The sequence below is a fragment of the Seriola lalandi genome, unplaced genomic scaffold (assembly GCF_002814215.2).
Source record: "Seriola lalandi dorsalis isolate HSWRI2012SDOR001 ecotype SW California unplaced genomic scaffold, Sedor1 jcf7180002054722, whole genome shotgun sequence".
NCBI classification, from domain to species: Eukaryota; Metazoa; Chordata; class Actinopteri; order Carangiformes; family Carangidae; genus Seriola; species Seriola lalandi.
In genome coordinates this window covers 257,581-284,752 of record NW_019525275.1, presented here as the reverse complement: position 1 = coordinate 284,752, position 27,172 = coordinate 257,581, and the positions used below count along the sequence as shown (strand labels likewise).

Genomic DNA, 27,172 nt, shown 5'->3' with positions numbered 1-27,172 from the left:
GTTGATTATAGTTTAGAAAAATGTGAAGAAGCTTCTTTCACTATGACCACTAGATCACTCACAGGTCGCATCTCCTTCAGAGGAAATAAAGCACTTTCAGTGTCGAACCGCAGCCGCTCGCCTCTTTCTTTACCCACAGAGACCACCTGAGACCACCTGAGACCACCTGGGAACTCCTGAGACCACCTGAGACCACCTGGGAACTCCTGAGACCACCTGGGAACTCCTGAGACCACATGAGACCACCTGGGAACTCCTGAGACCTCCTGAGACCTCCCGAGACCACATGAGACCACCTGGGAACTCCTGAGAACTCCTGAGACCACCTGAGACCACCTGAGACCACCTGAGAACTCCTGAGACCACCTGAGACCTCCTGGAAACTCCTGAGACCACCTGGGAACTCCTGAGACCTCCCGAGACCACATGAGACCACCTGGGAACTCCTGAGACCACCTGGGAACTCCTGAGAACTCCTGAGACCACCTGGGAACTCCTGAGACCTCCCGAGACCACATGAGACCACCTGGGAACTCCTGAGAACTCCTGAGAACTCCTGAGACCACCTGGGAACTCCTGAGAACTCCTGGGAACTCCTGAGACCTCCCGGGACCACATGAGACCACCTGGGAACTCCTGAGACCACCTCAGAACTCCTGAGACCACCTGGGAACTCCTGAGACCACCTCAGAACTCCTGAGACCACCTGGGAACTCCTGAGACCACATGAGACCTCCTGGGAACTCCTGAGACCACCTGAGACCTCCTGAGACCACCTGAGAACTCCTGAGACCACAAGAGACCACAAGAGACCACCTGAGACCACCTGAGACCTTCACCTCACCTGGAACAAGGAGATGATTAAAACAGGGCACACACAAACAGAAATCATGATTAAAGAAATAGAACCATATATTGAATCAGCTGCGACATCTGAATCACGCCAACATCACTCGCACCGACATCAGGCTGACATTGTGCCAACATCAACACGTAGTGTTCCTGGTCTGTTCATCATGTTCATTACACTGTTTTCTGGTTGTTAAACAGAATCATGGTCATGATTTCAGTGTTTTATAATTCAACAATATCGTATTTATAGTAAATTAATAATAATAATAATGATACTATCAGTCAGATTCATCTTTAACTGTGTTTATTGAGTTTTGACTCGAGTGCAGGAAGGTGAAGAGAGTCTGTGACCACAACTGTACAAAAGAACAATTACACTTCATGGACAGTGAACTAAAGCCTTCACCATGTCATCATGTGTCATTAACACCATATCAATACTTCAGTTCTTAAATATCTCAGTTACACTGATATGATGATTTAGTTTGTCACATGTCGATTCTTGTATCAAAGCAGCAGCTCAGTCCTCATTGGCTGCAGGGGTCGGTCACTCGGCCAATGAACAGCAGCGTGTTGATGGTGGACTCTCTGATGAGCAGCAGGAACGGTCGGTCAGCTACAAACGTCTCCCGGTTCAAGTTGATGGAGCGTCCGATCGCCACGACGACAGTGGCTGCTGCCGCCTCGCTGCCCTCCTCGTTCACCTGAGAAACCAGGAAACAGGTTTATCAGGACCCTGGTCTACGGTCTGAACTGACTCTGGACCAGGAAACAGGTTTATCGGGACCCTGGTCTTACTTACCTCCAGGAAAGCTTTATGGTAGGCATCTGATATGAAGAGACCATCACTGCCGTCCTCCAACATCCCTGAAACAAACAGACAGACAGGTGAGTGACAGGTTAAACAGGAAGTGACTGCAGCTGGATCAAAACTTCCTGTGAAACCTGTTTCAGATCATTAAACTTCCACTGATTGAAGATAACCATCTACAGCAGAGTCCTGTGGAGTCTCTTCACCTGTACTCTGATCTCTACCTGTGAGCTCTACCTGTACTCCCACCCTGCACTGACTCAATCCAGATTTGAACTGCTTGATCTGTATTCTGGACTGAGGTTAAGGACCGAAGTGGATGTGATTCAGGTAGCTCACCTGGCAGGCTGGCCTTGTCGGGGCTGAACAGGTCGGTCAGTCCCATGGCCTGTAGCTTCTCCTTCAGACTGAAACTGTCCTCCACCCTGAACCGAGGGACATGGACGGAGGCGGTCGTCTCCTTCATCTGACTCAGCCAGTCGTTCAGTTTGTTCAGGTCCAGACTCGCCTCCACCTCGACACACAGACAACAACATCACAGCACAAATCCACCATCCATCTATTCTGATTTATGGAGTCTGGAGTCTCTGATCATCTCCTGAAACCTGAATATTCTTTAACTACAGACTGTTAGAGAAGCTTTGGTCTTTGGTCGTGGTAAACTCAGCAAACATTTCAAACTAAATGAATCTTTCTTTATTTCTAAACCTTCAAACACAGAGTTCAGATCAGACCATGGTCTCTGCTGAAGAATCTTCTGCCTCATCTTTATCTAAGGTTGCCATCGTTAGGACGCTGACAGATTCAAACATGGCTGACAGCGGAGGAGTTGGCTGTGATTGGTTTTTCAATTGTGATCAAAATAAAATAAAATAAAATAAAAGTCATTCTCTGACTAAAAGCTCTGCTTCAAAGTAAGAGTAAGAGTCCTTAATAGAAACATACATTATTTGTCTTTAAGTGTAGAGGAGTCAAAGTCCGAAGTTTACAAAAATAATAAGAATATAAGTGCAGATATTGAAAAATATATATATATACAAAACCAGAAGATCAGAAATCTGAGTAGTTGTCTTGAAGCAGGTACTAATGAGCTTCAGCTCTAAAACAGATATATAAAAGATAAAGATCTTCTCAGTTGAAGAAACATACACAGTAAAGTTTGATAAAATAAGAAACATGAAGAAGAGAAAATAAACATTAAAGAAACTGGAAACTTTCTCGTAGATTAAGGCTGGACTGGAAGAAAAGACCAGGACTACCTGACTGAGCGGCGTGCCTCTTCTCGGCAGGATCAGCACCATGGTGATGTCGTCTCCGCTGTATGGCATCTCCAGGATCTGCACCTGGTCTTCGGGGAAGCTCCTGTACCTGAACTTTGTCTCCTGGTACATCATGTTGACGGGGCAGCTGCGACTCTCGCTGACGTGGAAGTCTGAGACAAAGACGTTGTCTTTGTCGAACTTGTTCTTCCACTGACCCTGAGAGGCGACAGGGACGCTCAGAAGAACATCTACTTTTTATAATTGTAATTATTTTACACTTTGACTGTCGGGCTGCCCACGACCTTCGTTTTATTACATCTGTTGAATTCCCTGAACCTGAGATCTGTTCTGAGCAGAGCTGAGACCACAGAACTTTGTGTCTTTGTGTACTCGTGTCATTGATGAGCAGTGACTGGATCAGCAGACAAACCTTCAGACCCTGAACATCACAGTATGATCTCAGAAGGTTTGTGGACTTCAGTCTCTCCTACCTTGAAGTAGATGGTGTTGACAAGGACCAGGACGGTGGTGGAGTCCAGCGTCCCCGGTGGCAGTGTGTCCTGGATCCGGTTCTCAGTCTTGTTGGAAATCCAGTCGTTGATGGTGGTCCGGGCCCTCTCTGGGTTCTCCTGTGGGACAGATCCAGGGTCAGCAGAGAGACTGAGACCTGACGAGGCGAGCTGGACAAGACGTTACCTTGAAGTTGAGCGGCAGCAGCTTGGCCCCGTAGACCGTCTCACTGATGTTCTGGTAGGTCTCGTTGAAGACCAGGGACTTGTCCCCAAACAGGCGGTTGGCAGAGACCAGCTCCGTGGTCTCGTCCTTCTTCCTGTAGAGACGACAGTTGAGTTTGGCAAAAAAGAAGTGGACCTGGTCTGAGGTCTTCTCTTTGATGCTGTCGAACTGAAACACCTGTAGAGACAGAGACACAGGTGAGACACAGGTGGGAGGCATAGGTGAAGGTTACACAGCTGCTAACAGCTGGAACAGATGATTCAAGATGAACCCTAATCAGACTCAGTGAGAGGTTCATGTTGTGGTCTCAGTTCGTGTGGTGGTCTCTGGGTCTCAGTGGTTCTGGTCTCTAACCTTCATGATCTGCTGCAGCGTCTGGTTGCAAGCTCCCAGTTTGGTCATGGCGAAGGCTGTGGAGACGCTGATGGGGGACAGGAAGATGTTGGACTCTGGCGTCTTGCTGAGCGCCAGCTGTTTGTACAGCGACAGGGCGAAGCGGCCGTTGGCCTTGGACAGCTCCCACACTCTGGGGTTGGTGGACTCAGGGACCGGCTCGGGCTCTGGGGTCGGGCCCTCGGGGTCGGGGTCGGGGCTGCGGTAGATGCAGCGCGGCTCCAGAGGAAGGTCTCTGGGTTTGGCGCCGCAGATGTCCGGACGGACGGCAAGAGAGACGAGTGGCAGGACCGCCAGAACCAACAGCCAATCAGCAGCCCTCATCCTGGAGACACATTTATAAAGGAGACCTTCATCATCATCATCAGACACACTTCTTGTTTCTGAGCAGGTCAAACAGGTGAAAATCACACACACACACACACCTGCACACATACACACCTACACACACATACACACCTACACACACAAACACAAAAGTGAGTTTTAACTGAACAAAACCTGAAATAAAAACTAGGATTTAGATTCAACTGTTTTGCTAAAATAAAATTCTGCAGATTTTTCACTTGTGTTTGAGTTGTTGTTGTTGTTGTTGTTGTTGTTGTTATTTATTGTTGTTGTTATTACATTGTTGATTATTTCAACTCTTTTTTTACATATTTGTATTTTTAGATTGTTTCATGTGTAAATTAATTTTCTGTTCTTGCGTTTCTCTTAATGGACAAATAAATGATTTGTAATGAAACTGACGTTTCAACATCAACACCAGTCGAACAGATAAAAGCAGCAGCACTGAGATTAAAGTCTGAATAAATCAGATCTTTGTTAATGTAACCCAGGGAGTGTGAAACTCTGACAGGTAGATTGGCTGTCTGAACCAGTCAAAAGTCATCTTGCCTGTCATCTTGCTCTGTCATGTGGGCCAATCAGAAGTCCCTTTTCCTTGAGTTTGTCCCGCCTTTTCCTCTGTGTGATTTGCCTCACCTGCATTGATTGCCTTCACTCACTACATGCACTGCTGATTGAACACTGCTCTGTGAAGCTCTGTGAACAAACATTTTGGATTTGATGGGAACCATGGATTCAGTTTTGTCTACTGCTGTGAAGTGTGCTGAGCTGCAGGGTGGAATCTCAAATCTTAAACAACTGCTGAACAACGGTGAGCCAGATGACTGTGTTTTAAGAGGGAATGAATATGGAATTAATGGAACTGAATTATTGACTGATTTACCTGTTTAATTAAAAACAGGTCAGGCTTTTTAAACTGGATAAGAAAACTGGATGAAGAACTGGATGGCGAGCTGGAAGGATTAGCCCGAACCTCACACACCCACTCAACTCATCTGTTGACCAGCCTCACGCATGGTCCCCCCCCCCCCCCCCCCCCCCCCTTGTTGGTATGGTAGGACTAAATTAATGAAGCATCACTCCTTTCACTTCAAAGTGAAACATTAGTAGACTGATATATCTCATTTTTTAGCATTTGAACTCACCAAAAGGGGGACTGCTTTATTTTTGAGTGGTTTATTGATGATTTTGATGTATGGACATATGAACATGGACATTTGAACTTTCCTGGGAAAAACTGACTATTCTTTGAATAATTGAATACTTAATTTTAGTGTTGTTTTTTTTGTGTTTGTTGTTATCCTTGATATTATTCAAGCGTTTTTTGTTGAAATATTTAATACAACCGGTTTAACTTAATCCATTCAGTCTCCTGTTATTATTAATTTTCAACTACAGCTCCATAGACGAACCTACACTAGCCCATTTCATATCATCCATATTTCTACATCACTTTCTTTAACCTCTCATAAGTGTTACATTAAACATAAACAAACAAACTTGTTTGTCTTCAATGAACCAAAGAAGCTAACTTTTATTCTTAGGTTTCAAATATCTAGTGTGTAGTGTAACACAGATTTAAACTTGTTTACATGTGATGGTTTCAAAACAATATTTTAACATGATTGAAGAAAAATATGAACAAAAATGTTTGAGCAGAAAAAAAAAAATATTTAAGTTGGAAAAAAGAATTAAAAGGTTCCTACAGGAGAGAACTGTGTCTCCAAAACCTACGACAGAACCAAGAGAACCGACAGAACGGACTCGACATCTGTAATAACCTGACAGATAAACCATGTGTGAAGCTTCCTGGATGAATTAAAATATGAATCTTACCTGAGCAGGTAGACAGTGGTGTGTGTTCAGACAGTCAGGTCTGTGTGTTGAGCTGAACTCGGGTCAGTGTCCTAAAGAGCAGAGGCTTCAGTCAACCTTTGAGACATTGATCTGTCAGTCAACAGTCTCATACCAGGAAACATCTGGACACAAACACCACCAAACTCACTCTCTGATCACTGATCAATAACCGTCAGGACCGAGGTCTGACCAGCAGGGGGCAGGAATCATCAGCTCACAACAGGAACAAACTTCAGGGTTCTTTAAGAACCTGAGGAGGTTCCAGTTCAACATGTTCTGTTGTTTGTCTCAGTGGCTCCATGTTTGTGTTGAGGGGTCTGAACACTTCCTGAATGACCTCATCATTGTCTATTCCTGCATCAAAGGTTTTCGCCTCCAGTAGAGACGGAGTAGTCTTCCTCTCTCTGCCCGGCGGCAGCCATTTTGTTTTCAGGTCGTCCCTCCGTCTCATTCTCGTGGACACGATATCTCAGTAATACTTTGAGAGAACTTCTTCAAATTTGGCAACATTCACCTGGACTCAAGGATGAACTGATTAGATTTTGGTGGTCAAAGGTCAAAGTTCACGGTGACCTCAGAAAACAGTATTTATCCATTATTCAAGACGTCACACATGGTTCATATTTAATGACAGTGTGGCGGAGGCACAGTTCTACGAGTGGGTCTGCTCAGCTGACGTAAAGGTGGAGGTGCTACGTCAGGACACGTATCTTTGACTCAGGTCAAGTCCTACATTTAAAATCCTAGTCCAGATTTATGCGTGTGATCAATCAATCAATCAATCAATCAATAAATGAATTTAAACTCATGACCTGAGACACTGCAGAACAAGGTCTAGTTTCACTCTTCACGTGTGTCAACCACCTTTTCCTTAAAGACTTTAACCATTTGATATAAACATGAATTCAGTTGCTAAAAGAATCAGAATTTTATTAGTGGAATCATTAATATTAAAAATCTGTAAAAGAGACATTTCACAATAAGAGACAAAATGTAAAACACACACACACACACACCTGTGATAAAAGGACTGACAGCAGAAAAACTACAGGCAACAGGCTTCCAGTAAAACCAGTCTGACCATGACAGACCACAATACACGTTACAATACTTCATACTGGTCCTCCATCTGCTCTGGTTTTCAGGTTCTGGTTCCAGGTGTTGACAGCAGCTGGACAGATGTTTCACACCAAACCATCCAACTGACCGAAGATGGCAGATGAAAACCAGAACCCGAGTCAGACCAGCAGACTGATTCCTGACCAGAAGTGCTTCAGACACACAAGACTCCATTTAAAGTCTGACAGTTTTAAAGTCAGCTGGTGTTGTGGAGTCAGAAGAGTTTGGGCAGCTGTCTCAGGCGGCTCAGGTCCAGGATGTTTCCCACTGACCCCTCCGTCTGGCGGCTGCTTGCCCTCACTAAAGATGGCCGCCTGCTGGAACAGTTCTCCTTGGCAGCGGCGCTCGGTTTGGTGTTTCCCGTTAACACCTGCATCTTTGGCCGCAGGTCTCTGATCAGCTGACTCTGTGGGAGGAGCTTCACGTTCAGAGCTTCTGTCAGCGGCTGACGAGTACAAGCCTCCTGACCTCCGACCTCCCCCTGCTCCTGTTCCTCCTCGCCATCCTCCTCCTCGATCAGGCCATACCTCCTCATATACTTCCTGGTGGCCAGAGACATGTTGCTAGGCGACAGCAGGGAGTCACCGGCGGAGGCGGGCTCGGGGCGGGGGGCATGGCCTCCCAGAGACAACCTGCTGAGCTGAGAGTCGCTCAGGTAACGCAGGGCGATGGCGTTGGCCTCCAGGCTCAGATCCACACTGCCTCCTGTGAACAGAGCGCTGACGGTCGGATCAGACACGCTCAGTCTGGACACGACGGCAGCCGGGTTGATGCTCGCCAGAGTGCTGAACGACACACAAACAAACAACAGTCACAACATGTTGAGTAAAGACTCTCTGATGTTGAAAGCTCCAGAAAGGTGTAAGTGGACCTTTGAGTCTGACAGAATCTGAAGCTTCACACACCATTTTAAAATGTGTCAGCGGCTCTGAGTCTGAACAGGTGTAAACCGAGTTAGGGGAGTGGTCTCAGGTGGTTCCGGTCATGACGACAGTTTGAACTCACTCTCATAAACTTCATGTAAAACTGCAGCAGGACAACAGACCAGCAGAAGATCAGTGAAACATATGAGTCTAATGTAAACGAGAGGCCAGCGGTGGAGGAAGTAATCGGATACTTTACTTCAGTGAAAGTACAAATACAGCAAAGTACAAATACTTCATAAGAGTGAAAGTCCTCTGTGAAAGTATGAGAAAGTCCTGGTTTGATCTCTGACTGATATATTATTATCATATATGACATATATTTACTTTCACTTGTATGGAGTATTTTTACTTTGTTGTATTTGTACTTTTACTGAAGTTAAGGATCTGGAGCCGGTTGCACAAAACAACTTAAGTTAAGAATTTCCTTGAAGTCTGAGTTAAGGTTTCCTTAAAATGTTCATTTAAATATGTAAGGTTTTCTCCATTTGTTAGTCTTTAACTTAAGGAATCACTTAGTCGGTCAAATTGTTGAACAAAAGACCTTAAAGACCAAAGTTCACTGAGGTGAAGTTCCTGCCAAAATAACAGGAGGATGAGATAATGGGCATCACAAGTGCTTATGGCAGCAAATCATCAGTCTCCATGGAAACAGTAGAATTTTACTGCTGTACAATCTCTTTCACTGCTGTAAATGCCTTAACTAAAGAAACCTTTTATGAGATTTTGTGCAACACCCTTAAGTGACTCCCTCAGCTAAGGAGAAATTAAACCTTAAGTGTCAGACCTAATTAGAAGACTTAAGGTGTTTTGTGCAACTGGCCCCTGAATACTTCCTCCACCACTGATCCACTGGGGAAAGGTGTAACGAGCACCCCTTAGGTGCATCTGGACCAATGGAAATGTTTAGAGGTCAGAGGTCAGACGATGATGACAGTAACAGACTCGTGTGATTTAAATGTGTAGAGAGGTGAAACAGGAGCACTGGGTCGTATCTGAATTTAATACACTGTGAGACCTTTTAATGCCCCGCCCCGCCCTTGCTTCAGACTCAGCTCTCTGTCCCCAGGTGAGGTGTTTACCTGGCGCTCTCCACAGTCCTGACCCGGGTTCTGTCAGACTCTGTCAGATCTTCGTCTACGTCGACTCCGAGCTGCTGTAGCTGCCTCAGAGTGGCGCTGACCACAGGGTCTCCTCCTGGACTCTGCTGCTTCCTCCTGGTGGAGGAGGAGGATGAGGAGGAGGCGGAGGAAGAGGCCTTGGAGCGGTCAGAAACCAAAGACAGACTCCTCCTCCTGGACTCATCCACTTCGTGTGTGCTGTCTGACTCCTGAAGACGACTGGTCAGCTGAGTCTGAGGGAGAGAGTGAACACAGCTGTGAGTGTGAACCACTTCATGTCCCAAAATCCTCTCTGGTGCAGGAGGAGCTGTTACCATGAGGTTGGTGTAGAAGCTCTGCTGCTCCTCTGATGGTCTGTACATGCTCGCACTCTCTCCCAGAACTGGACTGTGTAGACCACTGAGGCTGGACAAGAGGGTCAGAGTTCAGTTAGAGTCCAGTCCTGGTTCAGACTCAGCTGAACGAAGACCACACCTGATCAGTCCCTGAGGATCAATAAACTGTCATCTCACCTGTGCTGACCAGAAGGGGAGCAGGGAGCCACCTGTTGTGTGATGTCACCATCCTCAGCCCCGCCCACAGGCCTGATGACAGACAAGTCATGTGAGGAGGAGTGTTTGAGGGAGGGGGGGGTGCTGGGGGAGTTGGAAGAGGGAAGTTTGGATGAGGGGGGAGGGGCTTGTACTTCCTGATGAGGGAGGGTCTGGACAGGTTCCCCCCAGAAAAGACTGGCACCTGAAAAAAGGTATGGCGCAAAAAACATTAAGACGTGGCATTTCACCTTTTACCTGGTGACACCTGACACACACACACACACACACCTGTCCCCACAGCGATGCTGGCCATGCTCCTGGGGGTCTGACTGGAGGACTGAAGCTTCACCTGAGCCTCCAGCAGCATCTGAACCTGCCGAGTAGAAAACAGTCAGCTCACCTTCACTCAACACTACTGTAAGCATGACAACCACACAGACACACCTGCAGATAAACAACACTGTGTTGCCGTAGAGACGATATTCTGTACCGAGACACCTGAAAACAACTGTCAGATACTGTTGTTACCTAGGAGACAATCAGGTGTGGTCATATCTGATGGGAGGGGTCAGCTCCAAATAATTAATCATCACAAATATTTTACGATTTTACAAGAGGAGAAAAGAGACGGATTTTACAGCAACTAACAATAATTTTCATTATTGATTAATCTATTGATTATTATATTGACTAATCGGCCGATTGTTCAACAGCAGAACGTCTGGAACAATCGAGGAGAATGAGGAACAGGAAGTGGCTTTGCTTTTATTTCCTCCACTGTCATGAAGACCAAAACCAGAAGCGATGATTGATTTCTTTTGATCAGCTGATTGATTAATTGACTAATTGATGGAACTTTAGAAATGCAAATTTATGGTCTGTAAACAGGAAGCGTTTCTCACCTGAGCCTGCAGGAGGCGGAGCTGTCGGTCCTGATGGAGGAGGAGCTGGTAGGTGTCAGATGGTGCAACTCCGCCCTGCTGAATCACACAGGAGGGAGGGGGGAGCAAGGGGGGGGAGCCAGGGTCTGCTGGATGGGAGGGGTGGGGAGAGGGGGAGTCACCACACTGTGGGACAAGCGGAGGAGGAGGGTGGCTGCAGGGGCAGGGAGGAGGAGTGTGGTGAAGGGAAGGAGGAAGAGCAGAGACATGAGTGGAGGGAGGAGGAGTGTGGTGGTGTAAAGGAGGAGGAGGAGGAGGGTGAAGGGAAGGAGGAAGAGCAGAGACATGAGTGGAGGGAGGAGGAGTGTGGTGGTGTAAAGGAGGAGGAGGAGCAGGGTGAAGGTTAGCAGGGAGGTGTCGAGGGGAGGAGAAGATGGAGGTGCAGGTGTAGATGTTGGGGGAGCAGCAGGAGCACGGCTGCTGCAGGTTGGAGTTGGGGGTGCTGTGGAGGTGAGGAGGAACGGGTCTGGGAGCTGAGGAAGAGATTCCTGCTGGAGGAGCAGACTTCCTGTCAGCAGCAGGAGGTGGAGGAGGTCTGTGGGCGGAGCCAGGGTCCTGCCAAGCGTTGTGATTGGAGGTAAAGCTGCTGTCAATCAGCAGAGAGAGTTCAGGAACAGACGGCTGGACTCTCCGAGTCTGGAACAACAAACAGCAGCAAACATGGACCTGTCAGACCTGATGAATCCACATGGACCTGACGAGTCCACATGGACCTGACGAATCCACATGGACCTGATGAGTCCACATGGACCCAACACAGACCTGACGAGTCCACACAGACCTGACGAGTCCACATGGACCCAACACAGACCTGACGAGTCCACATGGACCTGACGAGTCCACATGGACCCAACACAGACCTGACGAGTCCACATGGACCTGACGAGTCCACATAGACCTGATGAGTCCACACGGACCTGATGGATCTCGTAGACCAGACTACTCTAAAAACAACAGCCTTGCGACCAAAGATCAAGATTTTGCTCGACCCAGGTTTAGTTTCTCCTCTGAGGATCTCCTGAGACAGAGACCAGGACTTCAGTGAGTCAGTCTCTGAATGATCAGCTGATCAGGTTAGATAAAGATGAGCACATTGTTTTACTGCACAGATGTAAAAATTAAAAATGCAGGGGAAAAAAGGACTGAACCACTGTCATACAGTGTCAGCACCTTTGACCTCTGATCTCTGACTGACCTGCTGAGCTGGGGGGTGAGGACTCGGGGACGGTCGTGGAGATAGGTCTTCATCTTCGACTCCAGAGTCCTGATCACTGACACCGGCAGCTGGTGGGGGGGCGCTGAGGACAGAGGGGACACATGAGACTCCATCAGGTCTGATCATCTGTAAACTCCTCAGACAAATCTGATCTGATGATGATGATGATGATGGACACAGCTTCATCACTGATTCATCGTAATGTGTTTTTAATCTTAAGAGGATCTCAGTAGATGTGGGTCTGGTACCTGCTGAAGGATCTCTGGGCCTCTCTGAAGACCTCCTTCTGTCTGCTGCGATCTTCTGAGCCCAGCTCACACTGCAGAGTCTGACCGTCCACCGACGCCACCTGAGACCACACGGCTCATCATCATCCTCAGCTCCTTCATCGATACAGCACTAACAAACTAAGGTATGTTGTTACCTGGTAGAGTGTGACGGACTGGAAGGCGGTCAGCAGGTCACAGTCCAGCTGTAGTGCTGGTCCCGGTCCCGGTCCCAGTGCTCGGCACTGGAAGAACTGAGGAGCTCGGTGAGTGGAGGCGAAGAGGACGAGGAGGAAGCACCCACTCTCTGACAGAACTCTGAAACCACAGAGACTCAGTGAGACACAGACACAGACTGGAGGACACTGGTCTCTGCAGACGGCCTGTCACTCACCTGTCCTGGAGGGCGGAGCTAAACAGGAACCTCAGACACCAGGCCAACACCTGAGGGTTGTAGATGTGTGTGACTCCACTCAGCCATCTGTCACAGAGGGAGGATGGTTAATGAGAAACACTGCTGAGAAAACATGGAGGAGTCTGATGATGGAGTTCTTCTAGACAAGACATTTTTACAACAGACATTGATTGTCTCTACGGCGACATAGATCAGCTGACTGACTCACAGTCCGACCAGCGGCAGGTTGGAGGCTTTAGGATCAGACTCCAGCAGCAGGAGCAGTTTCCTGGTCTGATCCATGGTCAGAAACCTGCAAACACAAACACAGCATCTACAATAAAAACAGCAGAAGAAGAAGTGTGGCTTGTCGTGGCGAAGATCACGTGACCTCACCCTCTCTGTCGGTTGGCGGTGTGCTGCAGCGGCCGGCTGACGCTGGTCAGAGTCCTCAGCAGAGCGGTGGGGATGACGGGAATGGCTCGGACCGGCTGGACGTCCACGCCGACAGACGGATAGACGGCCGCCCAGCTGAGACCGAACAAGGTGGCGTCAGACTGCGGAGAGCAGACCACACGACCTCTGACCTTTAACAGCTGAGACAGATCCAGAGTCTGCCTGCTGCTCACAAACTGATGCAGCACCTGAGACACAGACAGACAGGTGAGGTTTAAAGCAACACAAACAGCTGATTTTACAGATATTTTCAATCAACAGGCAACATGATCATAGATAGATGACTAGATAGATACTTTATTATCCCCAAGGGGAAATTCATTACTTAATCATCAATCGATATATAGAATTAATTGGCAGCTACTTTGATTATTGAGGCTTTAATTCTTTGTCATGTGACACTGAACTGAATCTTGGTTTTGTTGGTCGGGCATGAAGACAAATAATAATAATAATAATAAAAAAAGTTTAAATTTTATAGAGAAAATAATAATCTGACTGATCAATAAAAAAAAACTTACAATGAAACAACATAATTTAAAACAACAGGATGTTTGGAAAAGCTGAGAAAAAATCAGCTGATGGTGACATAAATGAGATGTTGCCATGACAACAGAGGGGGTTGGACATAAGGAGGCAGAGCTACTGAAAAAATAAAGTTGTTATTACTCCAGGAGAATTAGACAGTTTTCCAGTTATTATTATCATCATTTTAACACATTTGTGAAGTCTCCTCCTCAAACTGCAGGTGTGACTCTGCCTGTTGTAAATATTCTATTGATCATCACTGAACTGATCAAGAGCCGAATAAAGTCTGAGTCACGTGACACAAACATAAATCCACTGAGGAGGCTAAACCTGGAAAAAATGTTAATACAGTGTGTGCGTGTGTGTCAGTTGTGGTGTTGAATTTGTTATTAAGAATTGTGGACTTTGATTGGTGTTGGTTCAGATCACGAGATTCCTGATACTGTGACTTCCTGTTACCTTGAAGCAGTGATGGAGCTCAGCCTCTGATTGGACAACAGCGTCAGGTGTTGTCTCAGTGTGAGTGGAGAACAAACAGGGAACCAGGATGTCTCCGGGCAGCAGAGCAGAGGGAACTCTGCCCAAGGATCCAGTCTTGTCCCGACCTGGATCGAACCGGTCCAGAGTGACAGTGAGCCCCTCCTCATCTGGACCACAGAGACCAGGAGTCAATGAGTGAAGTCAGCATCAAGGAAAGATTACATATAACCGATCAGAGCTCAGGATGAGCTGCAGGTGAGCTCTCACCTGAGTCCACCGACACTGATCCCAGGAAGAAACAGTGGAGGCGGGGCTTGTTGCTGTGACGGACATGGCGCTGAGCCAGACGCAGAGCTTTCTCTAAGAGCACCACCCGAGGCTTCCTGCACAAACACAAACACACAAACACACACACACACACACACACACACACACACACACACACACACAGAGTCAGACAACATGTTGTATGAACCAGTCTAACTCTGCCTCACTGGTCTGCATGTGTTTACCTGTGTGAGCAGAGCTGGAGGTGGAGCTTCTCTCCAGCGGGGCTGCTGTCCCACAGGGATGATCTGGATTTGGGGAAACTCAGTGGAGTGAGAGAGTTTCTGTTGAAGAGCAACAGAAAAGATGATGTTTACTTTGTTCTCAATATCTGACAGATGACATCATTTTATTGATCAACTCAAAATAATTAATCCTAATAATAAATCCTAAATTTATTTGAATCTCAGTGTTTGGGTCAACGTGGACAGATATTCCTTATAAAGAGATAAAAATTAAATCTTCTTGTGTTGATTAAAATAATTTAAGCCTTTCAGTTTCCTCTGTGATCACCTCACTGTTTCATGCAGCTGACCTCAACACGTTGTTGTTTACATGTCATCGACTCTGTTGTCAGACAGTGAACCAGGATCAGTGATTAAATCTAATAAACACCACATGCTAATCAGTGCTGATAAAATCATTATTTATATTAACATCATTACATACTGACATTTAAAGTCAGAAAGGTTAAAGGTCATCTTCGTCACTGTCACACAGCTCAGACCCTCAATGAGCAGCTACAGCATCAAACACACTGACACACATTATGTGTCTATTTAGTCTCATTTTATTTAATTTTTAATATCCTACCTTTTATTTCTGGTTTTACTCACTTTAATACATCTCCTTTGTTTTAGTATTTTATCATTTTATTTTTATCACTCTATTGTTATCGTAGCTTACCAGTCTTCAGTGTTCCCTCAGTCCCTGTTATTATTTTCTTTTCTTTTTTTTATTTATTATTAGGTAATTTATATACAAACAAAGTCTGACTGATTGATTGATTGAAATAACAGACACACCTCTGTATAATGCAACACGGTTCAACAGCAGCACAAACCACAGCCCCCACCATTATCCCACAGGTGAATCAACACAGACTGAACATTAGAACCGTGATGAAGGAGGATTACTACAGGACTGATGAATCAGACTGGCCCGGGTTTAACTGCTCTTCCTTATAAACAGACCACTCATTGTATACTGCATGTACAACATGAACACATGTCTGCAGTATATGCAGGTGTGTGTATAGATATATGTATGTGAGCGTGTGTAAAACTCACTAAAAGATTCGTTTAAAAAAGAACCGGGAGCTAAAGGTTTGTGTATTTTGTGAACATGAACATCAGAGAGACTCAGACTCACCGTCCTCTCACATTCTCCGGGGTGAACACCTCTTCAAACACACCGGACGGCAGAGCCTGGAGTTTCACCGGGCAGCTCATCGCCGCTGTGTCCGACAGAGAGCAGCTGTGGTCGGTCGGTGACTTTACCTGAGAACACCAGCTGAAGTTGGCTAGCTTCGTTAGCTCCCTGTTGGAGCCGCATTAGCTGCGTCTGTTAGCTTCGTTAGCCTCACAAACGGGACGAAACTCGATCTTCCGGAGACTAACTGACATTTAGTGACGTCAAAAACTGGCGGAGATTTTACTTTAATCTCGTTTATCGAATTTAATTTGTTAATTTGATAAATCTGACATGAAACAATCCGCGGTTTGATTATGGCGCTGTTTCCACTCTCCACTGGCGGGGCAACTCCACTAGCCAATAGGAAGCTCCGTCTCTGAGACTCTGACCAATAGGAAGCTCCGCTCCCTTTCGCGTTCTTTCTTCTTCTTGTGTTGATGGCTGCAGAGTAAATGGACCAAAGCTCGACAGTGCCCCCAAAGGACAGAGAGGACGCGGCCTGTTTAAAGGAGCAGACCGAAGTTTCTCCTCTTCCAGGTTGTTTTCATTTCCACTTACAGCGTCAATCAGCAGGTTATATTTTACCCAGTGAATTCTACAGTGATTCATAGATATATCTTTGTCTTTACTGAACCAAGACTCAGTGACAGTGAATCTTCAAGCAGATAAATAAAAAATAAAGAACTTCACATCACAAATAAACAAGTAAAGTAGACAGAATTACATTGTAGAGTTTGATTACTGGAAGATTTGGAGCTTTGAGTATCTTTGAGCAGCTCAGTGACATCTGCTGGTTTGTAAAAACCTATATAAAGATGTGTGTGTGTTGTTTTTAAATCTGAAAAATTCTTGTTCAAAGTGCTGCATTAAATGTAGATGTTACTGTGCAATAAGTTACAGTAAAGTAATGAATCGATAGATCATCTAAAATCCTGGATATAAAATACGTTTGCTGATAGAAAATAAAAATGTACCTTATTGGTTCATATTTTCATGAGTCACTGTGTGATGTGATTGGACAATGACATTCATCAAATTAGCCTTTTACTTTTATTGCATTATTACTGATGTCAGGTATAACTGTTCTTATGATTCCGCCTATGTTCATCACCACATTTCTCAGCTGTTTTTTTCCACTTCTTCTCCCGTCACATTCACCTTCTCTGATGTGAAAGGTCACAAGACGTCAACTGAACTGATTCAGAATTCAACCATCCAACAGATCTAAAGTTTTTACACTGGGAAAATTTTCAGGTGAAAATCAGCCAATCAGCAGCCTGTGAAACTGTAATAGGAGAACTTTTGTTTGTGTTTTGAATTATTCATGTGTGAGCAGCTGGATCATCTTCCAACACACAGTCATTTCCTGAAAAGCAACATATGGAGGAATTATTTATCAGCATGTTACACGACACTGAGCCAGCAGAGACACAAAACAAAACCCAACTGATCCCAACTACAGTTACATTATTTCCCCAAAAAACAGTCAGTATTCAAGAGTGAACATGATCAGCTGATTAATCAATTATTTCAGAGAAAATCAATAAGCAACAGTTTTGATAATTGATAGTTTAAGTCAAATTCTGTGGTTTCAGCTTCTGATGTGTGTCAATTTGTGGGTTTCTCAGTTTTCTCTGATGAAACTCAACATCTTTGTTTATTTAAGAGCTGGTTATTAAATATGAAAATCAGGCTTCAGAGAATAATGAACATTCCTCACTATTTTCTGATGTTTCATCAACTGAACGATCGATTGATCATTAAAGAAAACAACCTGTCAGGTGATTGATGATGAAAATAATTTCTGGGTGCAGCCTCACACTTCTCCTGTGATGGAGTAAAACAGAGGTTTTCTGTCTGTCTGTTTATGACATGTTTATGAAAAATGTCAAAACAATTTCATTAAAATCTCATAAAAAAATGACAACAATGGAGTTCAATAGAAACTAAAACAATAAAACTAGATTTGACACAGAGTCCCTCTTCAAGACCAGGGCCAAGGTGGAGGACGGAGGACCGGATGGATTACTGAACTGGCCTTCAGGTACAGGTCTAGGGACCTGAGAGGTCTCCTAATGTTTCCTGTTGGAAAGTCAAACCACTGCAAAGAGACACAAGAGAAGAAAGGAGGGGTGGGGGCCTTTTACTGTCTGTGCCCAGGGGCGTTGTCTCGTGTGGGTTGTGGTCGTGTATATTGTAGTTCAGTGATGCTAATTTCTTACAAATCTGTGATTAATTTAATTAATGCAAACAGAACTTCTATGGGGTAAACCTGGGGCTTCAGGGTCCCGGGGGTGTGTGTTTGGGCTGTTAGTCCGGCCTTGCAGACACATTAATCGGTTGATGTTTTTTCGGGACAACGCCCACTGACGCTGAGTGAACCGCGTGTCCGTTTTTCTCTACCGAATCGTGGATCTTCTCCATAGACAATCTTTGATCGTTGGAATCTCAGGCCTTTGTTGTTGCGCTCGCTGTTCAAACAGCCAATCACAACGCAGCTCCCGTCTGGAACGCCTACAAATTTTGCCAATGTCCAATCAGGGATCTCCTCCCGCCGGACGCCATTTTGTAGGTTTATAACGGCGGTGGCTGGATGTCCTGCTGGCCGCTGGCTGGAACCTGTTGCTCCGCAGTTCCGTGTTGTGCAATGGACGGGTGAGTTCTCCCATCGACTTACCTCACACCTCAGTTAAATGTAGTTTCTGTCTGGTTCACTCACACTTCAGGACAGTAAGATAAATATGTGGCGGGAAAATGTTTTATTTAGAGAGCAGCGGCGGCTCCTGCTGCTCAGCTGCCCCTAAAGTTGTGTTTGTGGCAGGAGCAGGAAGCTAAGCTAGCAGAGTTAGCTGTAGTGTTAGCCTCAGGACGGGCCATTCTCTGCGGACACAACTCCACACCAAACTCCATTAACGCAACCTGGCAGTTTACTGTGGCCCCTTTTCCTGCCAAAACACGTCTCCGTAGCGTATAAGATGATTTTAAAGCTAGTTTCAAGTTGTACGGAGATTCTCAAAGAACTTTAACTTCAAGTCGTTCTGTTCGATGTTCTCACGCCCACTGCGGAGGTTTTACCGGACTGTTTCTCACTTGTGAAAGTTTAGATTTTGTTAAATTTGTTGAAGCTTTGAGTGTTACATCGATGCGGAATTGAAGAATAATAATTGGTTTAAGGTCGAAGAGTTTTGTTCCAGCATGTCCATTGTTTTATTATCCTTTTAAAATTATCATTATTTATATAAAGTTTGGTTTTTACGGGCTCGATAGTGACCGGGCTAACTGTTGCTCAAATGTTGTAAAACGGTGGAATTCAAACTGAATATCTCCTAACTTGACGTTTATGCAACAAAACCAGCCCCTTGTTAAACTGTAGATTTAATTAAAGTTGATGCAGCTTCGTGTGGTAAATATGTGCGGAATTTAAGAACAGACCCACCTGATCCATGCAGAGTCCAGGATGTGTTTTCTAATGGGTGCATTTTGTGGACATGGATGAGACCTGTAAAATAATGCCTTTTCATTTGGAGTTCGTTATAAAGTTCTACTTACAGAGTGCGGAAACAACTTGTAAACGGTGCAGTTTCACACTGGAGTTTTTTGTTGTTGTTGCAGCAAGCCACTTATAAAAACGTTTATACAAAATAATTGATCTTCGTGTGTTGCATGAAAACCGAATTAAGGAGTGGTTCCTGTTCAGTCATCAAGTGTGAGAGTCATGTTCTAATAGGTGTGTGGTTTTGTGAAGAAAACAAAGAGTTTAAAAATGGAGTTCATGAGTGGTCTAACGGAGCCTTTAGACTGGAGAAGTTTAGATATAACTGAGACAGTTAGTTTTAACCTGAGACTCTGCAGGTCAGTTGGAGACAGAGTGAACTCCATAGAGTTGTTGGTGAAGGGTGGAAACGTGAGCTAACTAACCAGTTTACCCTCCAGCTGTTTGAAGTGTATGTTGATGTGATAAAAGTTAAACCTGTCAAAGAGAAACTGACGAGTTTATTTTCCATTGATTACATATATTGATGATTTGTTTGTGGTTATGAACAGCCTCCTGCCTGTGAGCATGTTTTCCGTTCCTCTACGAGTGTATTATAAGTGTGTATTATAAGTGTGTATTGTACGGGTGTATTATACGTGTGTATTGTACAGGTATATTGTACGGGTGTATTATACGTATGATGAAATGTTGGCTGCAGTGAGGCGCTGGAGACTCGGAGGCGTTTGAATATTTGTGCTCCGTCAGGACTCATTCGTGCCCTGAGGGGTCCTCTTCCAGCTGGTTTACAGTCTGTACAGTCGTATCAGCGTCAGCCTGACCAGCCGGTTTGTCTTTTGTTTTAAGTATTACCTCAGTGACTCAGACATTTTGTCCAACTCTGTGCCCCTCTCATTCATTTTCACATTTAACTCTCTTTGTGCTGTGGCCTGTTGTTTAGTTTTTATAGTTTTAAATCTGTTTCTGTTTCCTGAGTCTTTGGTTTTATTTCCAGTAATGCTTCTATAATTTCTTCAGTTTCCGGGTTAGAATAAGTGTGTCATCCGGTACTGATCAGGGCTGGGTGGTGTACAGGTGTATTGACATGTAAACGAAAATCAACACAATAGTACCTTGTAAATTCAGAACCTGATAAAAGACCTAGAACAGTCTGAGCTAGGGCTGCTGGATTATGGCAGAAATCATAATCAGGATTATTTTGATCACTATTGAGATCATGATTATTTAACACGATTATTCACTGATTTTGGAAACACCAGCATTTATTGAACCTAAGAAACTTTTAGAAACTGAACTTTCTTCAATTTTAAATACAATTCAACGGAAAACAGATAAAAAAAATAAAAATAAATAAATAAATAAAAAAAAAGAGAGGAATAAAAAAACATGTATACAATTATATATAAAAATAAAGTAGCTCAAAATAAATAAGCTCAACTATGTTGTAACATTACTGTAATTCAACACACTACTGAAAACGACTAAAAACATTCAGTATATAAAAATAATCAATAAAATTAAATGAGATTAAATATGTTGTAGTGCTGCACAAACACGGAAAACTCCAGAACATATATTCAACATGAATTTAAAGGCTGGACCGACTCATGATGTCGCACTCCTACGTAGGTCGAGACGTAACCAGGAAGTGGATGGGCGATGTTATTTGTAGGGGGGATGAAATTTGTTTTAAAACAGAATGATGCACAATGATTGTTTTATTTGGATTATCTTGTTTAAGTAATAAAAAATAAAATAAAATAATTGTGATCGAAAATAAAATACGATTAATGGCCCATTTCTAGTCTGAGCTACATTAGAAAATATATTCAGATGTAATATTACTGTGACTGATGTCATCAGGTTGAAGATGTTATTTTTACTTTTGTAACTTTCATGTTGAAGAATAGAGACCGCTCAGGTGTTGAAGCTGTTCAGGTCCACCTCCCCGTGTGTGTGTGGTCTGAACAGGGACAGTGTTCAGGTCCAGGGACAGAGGGACAGGTGGATGATGGTGGTGGTGGTCTCTGTCTCGTGCTGATGAGTGATTGTACTGGGAACCAACAGGAAGTGGATGTGAGCTCTCGGCTGTGTCTGGATGGACAGAAATAGAGCAGTGGTGTTTTTCCTGCAGAGATCATTAGTTCAACATGTAACCTGGTTTGATGCGAGTGTGGAGTAGGAGCTGACGTCACGGTGTAGCTACAGTCAGACCTGATCAGTCTTACACCTGTTCTATTAATGTCTGACTGCAGCTTTTATAATGCAGACTAGATGGTGATCCCAGATCCAGACTGTCAGCAGTGAGACCAGAGAGTCCAGGGTCTGCTGATACAGTTTATGAAACGAATATTCATTTTCTGTAACTTTTTTTTTTAAGTCAGTTATTAAATTTATATTAAAATAAAGTAGTAAAAATAAACACTACATAAGAGACATTTACACAGAGACAATTAAACATTAAAATACATTAAACAGGGTTAATCATAAATTAACTGTTCAAAAATAATTGAATAAAATGAAACAAAAATAAAAACATACATATTCAATAGTGAGGTTATTTTCTAAATAATATAAAGATCTTTAGCATGTTTAGAGTTAATTAATTCCAGGGACTTAGTTTATGGTTTTAATTCATTATAACACATGAAGATGGATGAAGAATTTGCCAAAATGAGCAAAACATTTTCTGTAACATCTAATCAAGTGAATTAACATGAAGAGCTTCCTGTCACATGACATTGACTGAGCAGCTGATTTGAATGCAGAGGAGAGACGGTCTGTCAAACACGTCTTCTTCAGGTTCTAGTCAATTATCAACACACACACACACACACACACACACACACACACACACACACACACACACACACACACTGACATGTGCAGTAAGCTCATTTCAGCTGATGTGTCACTGATCTATGACATGATATATTGAAAAATATTAACTCAGCTCAGAGTTGATAACATGATGTTATTACTGGTGAATGTGAGTTAGTCAGTGAGTTAGTTTTTAATTTCCCACACTGAATGAAAAAGAACATGATGGATGAATCCTCAAGGGCTGCAGCTAACACTTATTTTCATTATCCACTCATCTGTTAATCATTTATTTAATTAATTGTTTAGTCTATGAAAAGTTAAGATAAGCTCAGTGTAGCAGAGCAGAATGACACATGTTCATTGATCTGTGACAAAACAGGAACTCTTCTTTCATCAGCATAAAATATATATATATAATAATCAGCTTTACATTTCATTATTTTAATTTGAAAAATGAATGAAATTGTTGGTAAATGATGAATGTAGTTACTGATTATTTTTCTGTGAATCGACTAATTGTTTCAGCTCAACTTGCTGATGAATTTAAGTTTGTGGTCACTACATTTAAAAGTAACATCAGTATTTATTGTGTTTATTTTCTGACTGACTGATTCAGACCTGTTGCTCTCATCTGCAGAGGACAAAGCTCACAGGAAGTGCTTTACTTTGAAAGGTTTGTGTTTGACGGCTATATCAGTGGTCTGGTCTGGTCCAGGTTTCTGGTTATGTGTCATGAGGAGCCTCAGCTCTGTTGTGTTGGTGGAGACCACTTTATATATGTTGTTGGTGTTGGGCTACACATTAGTCACAGATACTGTTTAGTGAATTAAACACTTATTATACTCTAACTATACAGCTGTTATACTTTAATTATACAGTTATTATGACCCTGTAACTGACATGCATGATTGATGTGTTCAGACTGTGACTGTCCAGTTTGTTCAGTTCAACTGGACTGAATGTTAAAGAAGTGAAGCTGAGTGTAAATACAGTGTGAGGTCAGAGTTCACATCAGAGGTCAAAGGACAGGTCAGAGTTTAAAGGTCAGGTTGGAGGTCAGAGTTCAGGTGAGAAGAGGAGTGTCTCTTGGAGAGAGAACCAGGCAGAGTCTCATCAACTGTGTCTGGATCTGCTGAGTCTCAACTTGTTGTCTTTTTGACTCACTGTCACTGAAGTCTGTCCAAAGCAGACTGTCCCTGCTGAAGACAGGTGTCCTACCTGTTCTACAAACCAACCAATCAGAGCACAGTAGGAAGTGATGTTGCTGCACGTCAACAGTTTCTGACGCTCTCTCCACATCATGAGAGAAAAACTTTACTGATGCTTTTGTAGACCAATCAATCAATCAGTCAATCAATCAAGAAAACAATAAAAGTCTCTGCTTTTAAATTCATTATTATAGATCTGTCACAAAGTGATTTATTGTTTTATTATTTAGGGAAAGAAGTGAACATCTCTGGGTTTAGACTCCATGTCCTCAGGATCAGGACCATGACTCTCTCCTCCTTCTCTCCCTCCTCTCTGCTGGCTCCTCCTCCTCCTCCTCCTCCTCCTCCTCCTCCTCCTCACCAGCTCTTTAACCTCAGTTTACTTTTTTTGCTGTTTGAGTTTTTCTCCCTGCTGCTTCTAACACGCTGTCTTTTCTTCACAGCAGTGTCCACCACGATATAACAGTTGGTACTAAGGTAGGCACCTCTGCTTCTTCCTCCTCCTGCTCCTCCTCCTCCTGCTTCTTCCTCCTCCTCCTCTCTGTTGGTTTGTTTTCTGCTGTGAACATCACTGAGTGTGTGGCAGGACGGAGACTCTCTGTCTTTAGTGTGGAGTTTGTCTGAAGCTCAAACTGCAGCAGAGACTCACATTCGACAACAAGTCTGAGGATTATCAAGTTAGTCATCAACAACAACAACAACACTCCTGGTAAAGGACCAAACCCCTCAGTTTACATCAGTCACAGTCTGGCTTTTGGACATTTTTAATTGGGCAGTTGGCCATTGGTCGGAAACTGGAGGCTGTTGTTGACGTTAATGATTCATTGATTAAAAATAAAATAATCAGCAGTTAGCTGCAGCTCTCCTTCACAGAGTCCAAACACATAATGAACATGTTTTACAGAAAAAACAACGTTGAGAACAGGAGCTGCAACAATTAGTTGTTAAATCTGCAAATGTTATAACCAATAATAATAAATAATCATTTCAGTCTCAAAAAGTAAAAGTTAAATAAAACGGTTACTTCTCGCCGTCTCATCTGATATTAAACTCAATCACTTTGGTTCTGAACTGTCGGCAGAACAAACGTCACCTTGAACTTAGAGCAGTTGTTTCTCACAATTTACACATTTTATAGACAAAAGCAATGAATCAATATTATTCAGCTCATGAAGTGATAATGAAAATAACATTTACCTGCAGCACTGGTTCTTACTGTGAAGCCAGTACGCTCAGGCTCCATCACACTAACACAGTTTAGTTTTAAAACTCATCTCCTCTTCTACGTTTCTTCCTCTGTCCACACAACTCCAGAGTTTTCAGACCCTCAAACTGAGACTTTGAGAAACTGTTTGGTTGTGTTTTATTTTGAAAACTCTGGGGTTGTGTTGTAGTGTCGATGGACAGAAACGATGAGGTCACACCCACCATCTCTCCTGATTGGCTGTCATCAGCCTGGACTACCAGGGGTGAATACAACAGGATAATGAATGACAGTGTTACTGACCTTGTTGTCTTTGCTAGCAGCTGCTGTTCATTTACATTCTCTGTTTTAATGCTGTGACTGTCTCTGCTGTTCCTCCTTTAGAGGATTTACTGTAGAGGAGACAATCTACTTCCTGTTTACACCGCTTGCACATGCTCATTGTAGGTGATGTCATGTGATGTGTGTTAGTGTGGATGGAGATTATTTCAGATATGGAGGTAAAACTCTCGTCTGGTGGAGATCAATTCTGTTTAAAAATGAAGACGTGTTGATGTGAACGCAGCCTCAGGTGAGGAGGAGGTTCTTCACTTTGATTTGATTATTGAGTTACTGTTTGAGGTCTGAATGAATGACGTGGACACAGTTTAGTGATTTGTTGCTGCTGTTTGGTTCTTGATGACTCAACAAGGCTTTTAACATGAAACAGAGGGAGGAAGAATCCCTTCCCTGGGTGGCTTTTATTCTGAAAAGCTTGACTATGTGCCGTGTCGGAATGAAAGAAGTGATTCAGTTTTATTTTCCAGCTGCTTCAACATCAACAGCTTCAGTCGGTTCTTAAGTCTAATGGACAAACATGTTTATGTTTTATATTTCTGTAGTTTATTAATAACCTGTTTGACCTCGTGGTCCAGCAGAGTCTGTATCTGTGTGTGGACTCACCTGCTGCTGCATCCCAGGTGAGACAGCAAAGGAACGTCTGAAACAGTCTTGTTCAGGTGCTGGTCCTGAAATTACCTCACGTTGACCCTCGGCCTCAGAGCTGTGACAAACATGAAACTTCAGTCATCAGAGCAAATGATGAACATCTGTTCTGTGTAGACAGTCAACACTACTGAGGGAGAGAACTACGACTCCCAGGGTGCATTTCACTAACAAACATCCAATCGCAGAGCTTCACCCTCAACTGCGCCAGCTCCCTTTTTAATATTTGTATCAACTCATGAACTCACACCTCCGACCACCTTCTTCTCCATGGCAACGGTGGCCAATGTTGATGGGTATTGTAGTATTTAGATCAGCTGACTGAAACGTGAAACGTGATCAGTCATAAAGGTGTAAATAATTCAGACTGGAGACTGTAACGTGAACCTGTCCAGCAGGTCCAGAATCTGAACCAGACCCTCACACTCCACTGGTCCACCCTGACTTCTGCCTGTCAGGCTGCACACACATCCACCCTCCTTCAGTGTGCTGCGTTCTGATTGGCCAGAGGAAGGTGAAGGTGTCAGGTGGTTTCAGGGCTTGACTCAGGGTCCTGAATTATTACTTAAGGCTGCTGGTTCCAGCTGGTCCAGGCTGTGGTCTAGGTCTGTGGTTCTCAGATCAGCTCCTGTTAAAGGGACACTTCAGGGTTTTTTTCCTGCAGTTTGTTTAGATGATGAAGAACAGGTCTGAGTTCTGTTGGGCTGCTGGTTCTGGTCTGGAACAGTCTGGTTGTAAAAACATAGAACCTGTCAGATGCTCTGACAACAGTTGAACTTGTCTTTAAATCTGATGAATGAGTCGTAACTTCCTCATTCATGTGGAAACAGGAAGTGATTGTGTTGACATTTGTGTGAAAAAGAGGAAAGAAGAAGAATCAAATGAGAGAGAGAGCGAGAGAGACCTGACCCCGACAGATCTCTGGGTGAATGGAGAGAAGGAAACCAACAGCACCTGGTGACAGGAGAGTGATGAGCAGCTGTGATTGGTCAGTTACTGTTAGGGATGGGTACCGAGCCCCGGTATTGAACGGGCCCCTGGGCTACATTATTCAAGACCGCAGTGTCAATAAGCTCTGAACTTAACGGTTCAGCTATCGGTACTGGAGCAGTCGTGGTTTTTTTTGGTTGTTTTTCTCGGCTAGGTAAACGTTATCTTGCACATTTATTTCACCAACTCCGTCAAATATCCGTCCATGTTTGATGTATTTTCGCCCAGAGATCTCTCTCTGGCTCTACTTTACTAGAGTGGATGCAGAAACAGCCTGTTGTCACAATGACAAATGTTATGTTTGTTCAAGTTTTTATTTCTTCCTTAAAAAGTATTGGTAAGAGTACCGTTAAAGTACCGGATCGATTAGCAGTATCAGCAAGAGTAGTAGTACCGTTAAATGTTACGATACCCAAACATTACTGTTTGAGTTTATGAGGTGAAGTGTCCGTAGAGAGGAGCCTCAGTAATCGTGTGTGTGTGGGGGTGTGTGTG

General features: G+C 43.9%; 3 protein-coding genes and 1 long non-coding RNA gene across 8 annotated transcripts in view; 2 read left to right on the top strand and 2 right to left on the bottom strand.

Annotated features, from left to right (window-relative positions):
• Positions 1-1,139: 1,139 nt before the first annotated feature.
• On the bottom strand, positions 1,140-6,393 carry serpinc1 (serpin peptidase inhibitor, clade C (antithrombin), member 1). The gene is made up of 8 exons (XM_023424156.2): positions 6,238-6,393; positions 4,015-4,378; positions 3,622-3,837; positions 3,417-3,554; positions 2,923-3,141; positions 2,003-2,177; positions 1,655-1,719; positions 1,140-1,556 (listed from the first exon to the last, which is right to left on the bottom strand). The coding sequence occupies exons 2-8, from the start codon at positions 4,375-4,377 to the stop codon at positions 1,380-1,382; spliced, it is 1,353 nt and encodes a 450-aa protein (XP_023279924.1). The 5' UTR covers position 4,378; positions 6,238-6,393; the 3' UTR covers positions 1,140-1,379.
• Positions 4,279-5,760, top strand: LOC147818078 (uncharacterized). The gene is made up of 2 exons (XR_015438337.1): positions 4,279-5,212; positions 5,303-5,760. It is a non-coding gene; the product is annotated as an uncharacterized LOC147818078 (long non-coding RNA).
• Positions 6,394-7,171: 778 nt separating the features above from the next.
• Positions 7,172-16,334, bottom strand: stil (STIL centriolar assembly protein). 2 transcript variants are annotated; one of them, XM_087178734.1, is made up of 16 exons: positions 15,934-16,334; positions 14,748-14,846; positions 14,503-14,618; positions 14,215-14,402; positions 13,168-13,415; positions 13,001-13,084; positions 12,772-12,858; positions 12,536-12,695; positions 12,360-12,460; positions 12,091-12,193; positions 10,857-11,531; positions 10,243-10,327; positions 9,934-10,156; positions 9,736-9,826; positions 9,383-9,654; positions 7,172-8,162 (listed from the first exon to the last, which is right to left on the bottom strand). In XM_087178734.1, the coding sequence occupies exons 1-16, from the start codon at positions 16,011-16,013 to the stop codon at positions 7,592-7,594; spliced, it is 3,183 nt and encodes a 1,060-aa protein (XP_087034860.1). In that variant the 5' UTR covers positions 16,014-16,334; the 3' UTR covers positions 7,172-7,591. The 2 variants fall into 2 exon arrangements, with proteins under 2 accessions (XP_087034860.1, XP_087034859.1); XM_087178733.1 differs by having other exon boundaries at positions 9,383-9,826.
• Positions 16,335-18,533: 2,199 nt separating this feature from the next.
• Positions 18,534-27,172, top strand: part of LOC111668211 (polypyrimidine tract-binding protein 1-like) — a 22,182-nt gene continuing 13,543 nt past the window's right edge. For 2 of the 4 annotated variants that reach the window (XM_023424201.2, XM_023424200.2), the window contains exons 1-2: positions 18,554-18,630; positions 23,943-23,976. In XM_023424201.2, coding sequence (XP_023279969.1) covers positions 18,569-18,630; positions 23,943-23,976 — 96 coding nt within the window. In that variant the 5' untranslated portion in view covers positions 18,554-18,568. Of the gene's footprint in view, positions 18,631-23,942; positions 23,977-27,172 lie in introns of all 4 variants that reach the window. The other 2 variants (XM_023424202.2, XM_023424203.2) reach the window with 2 other exon arrangements.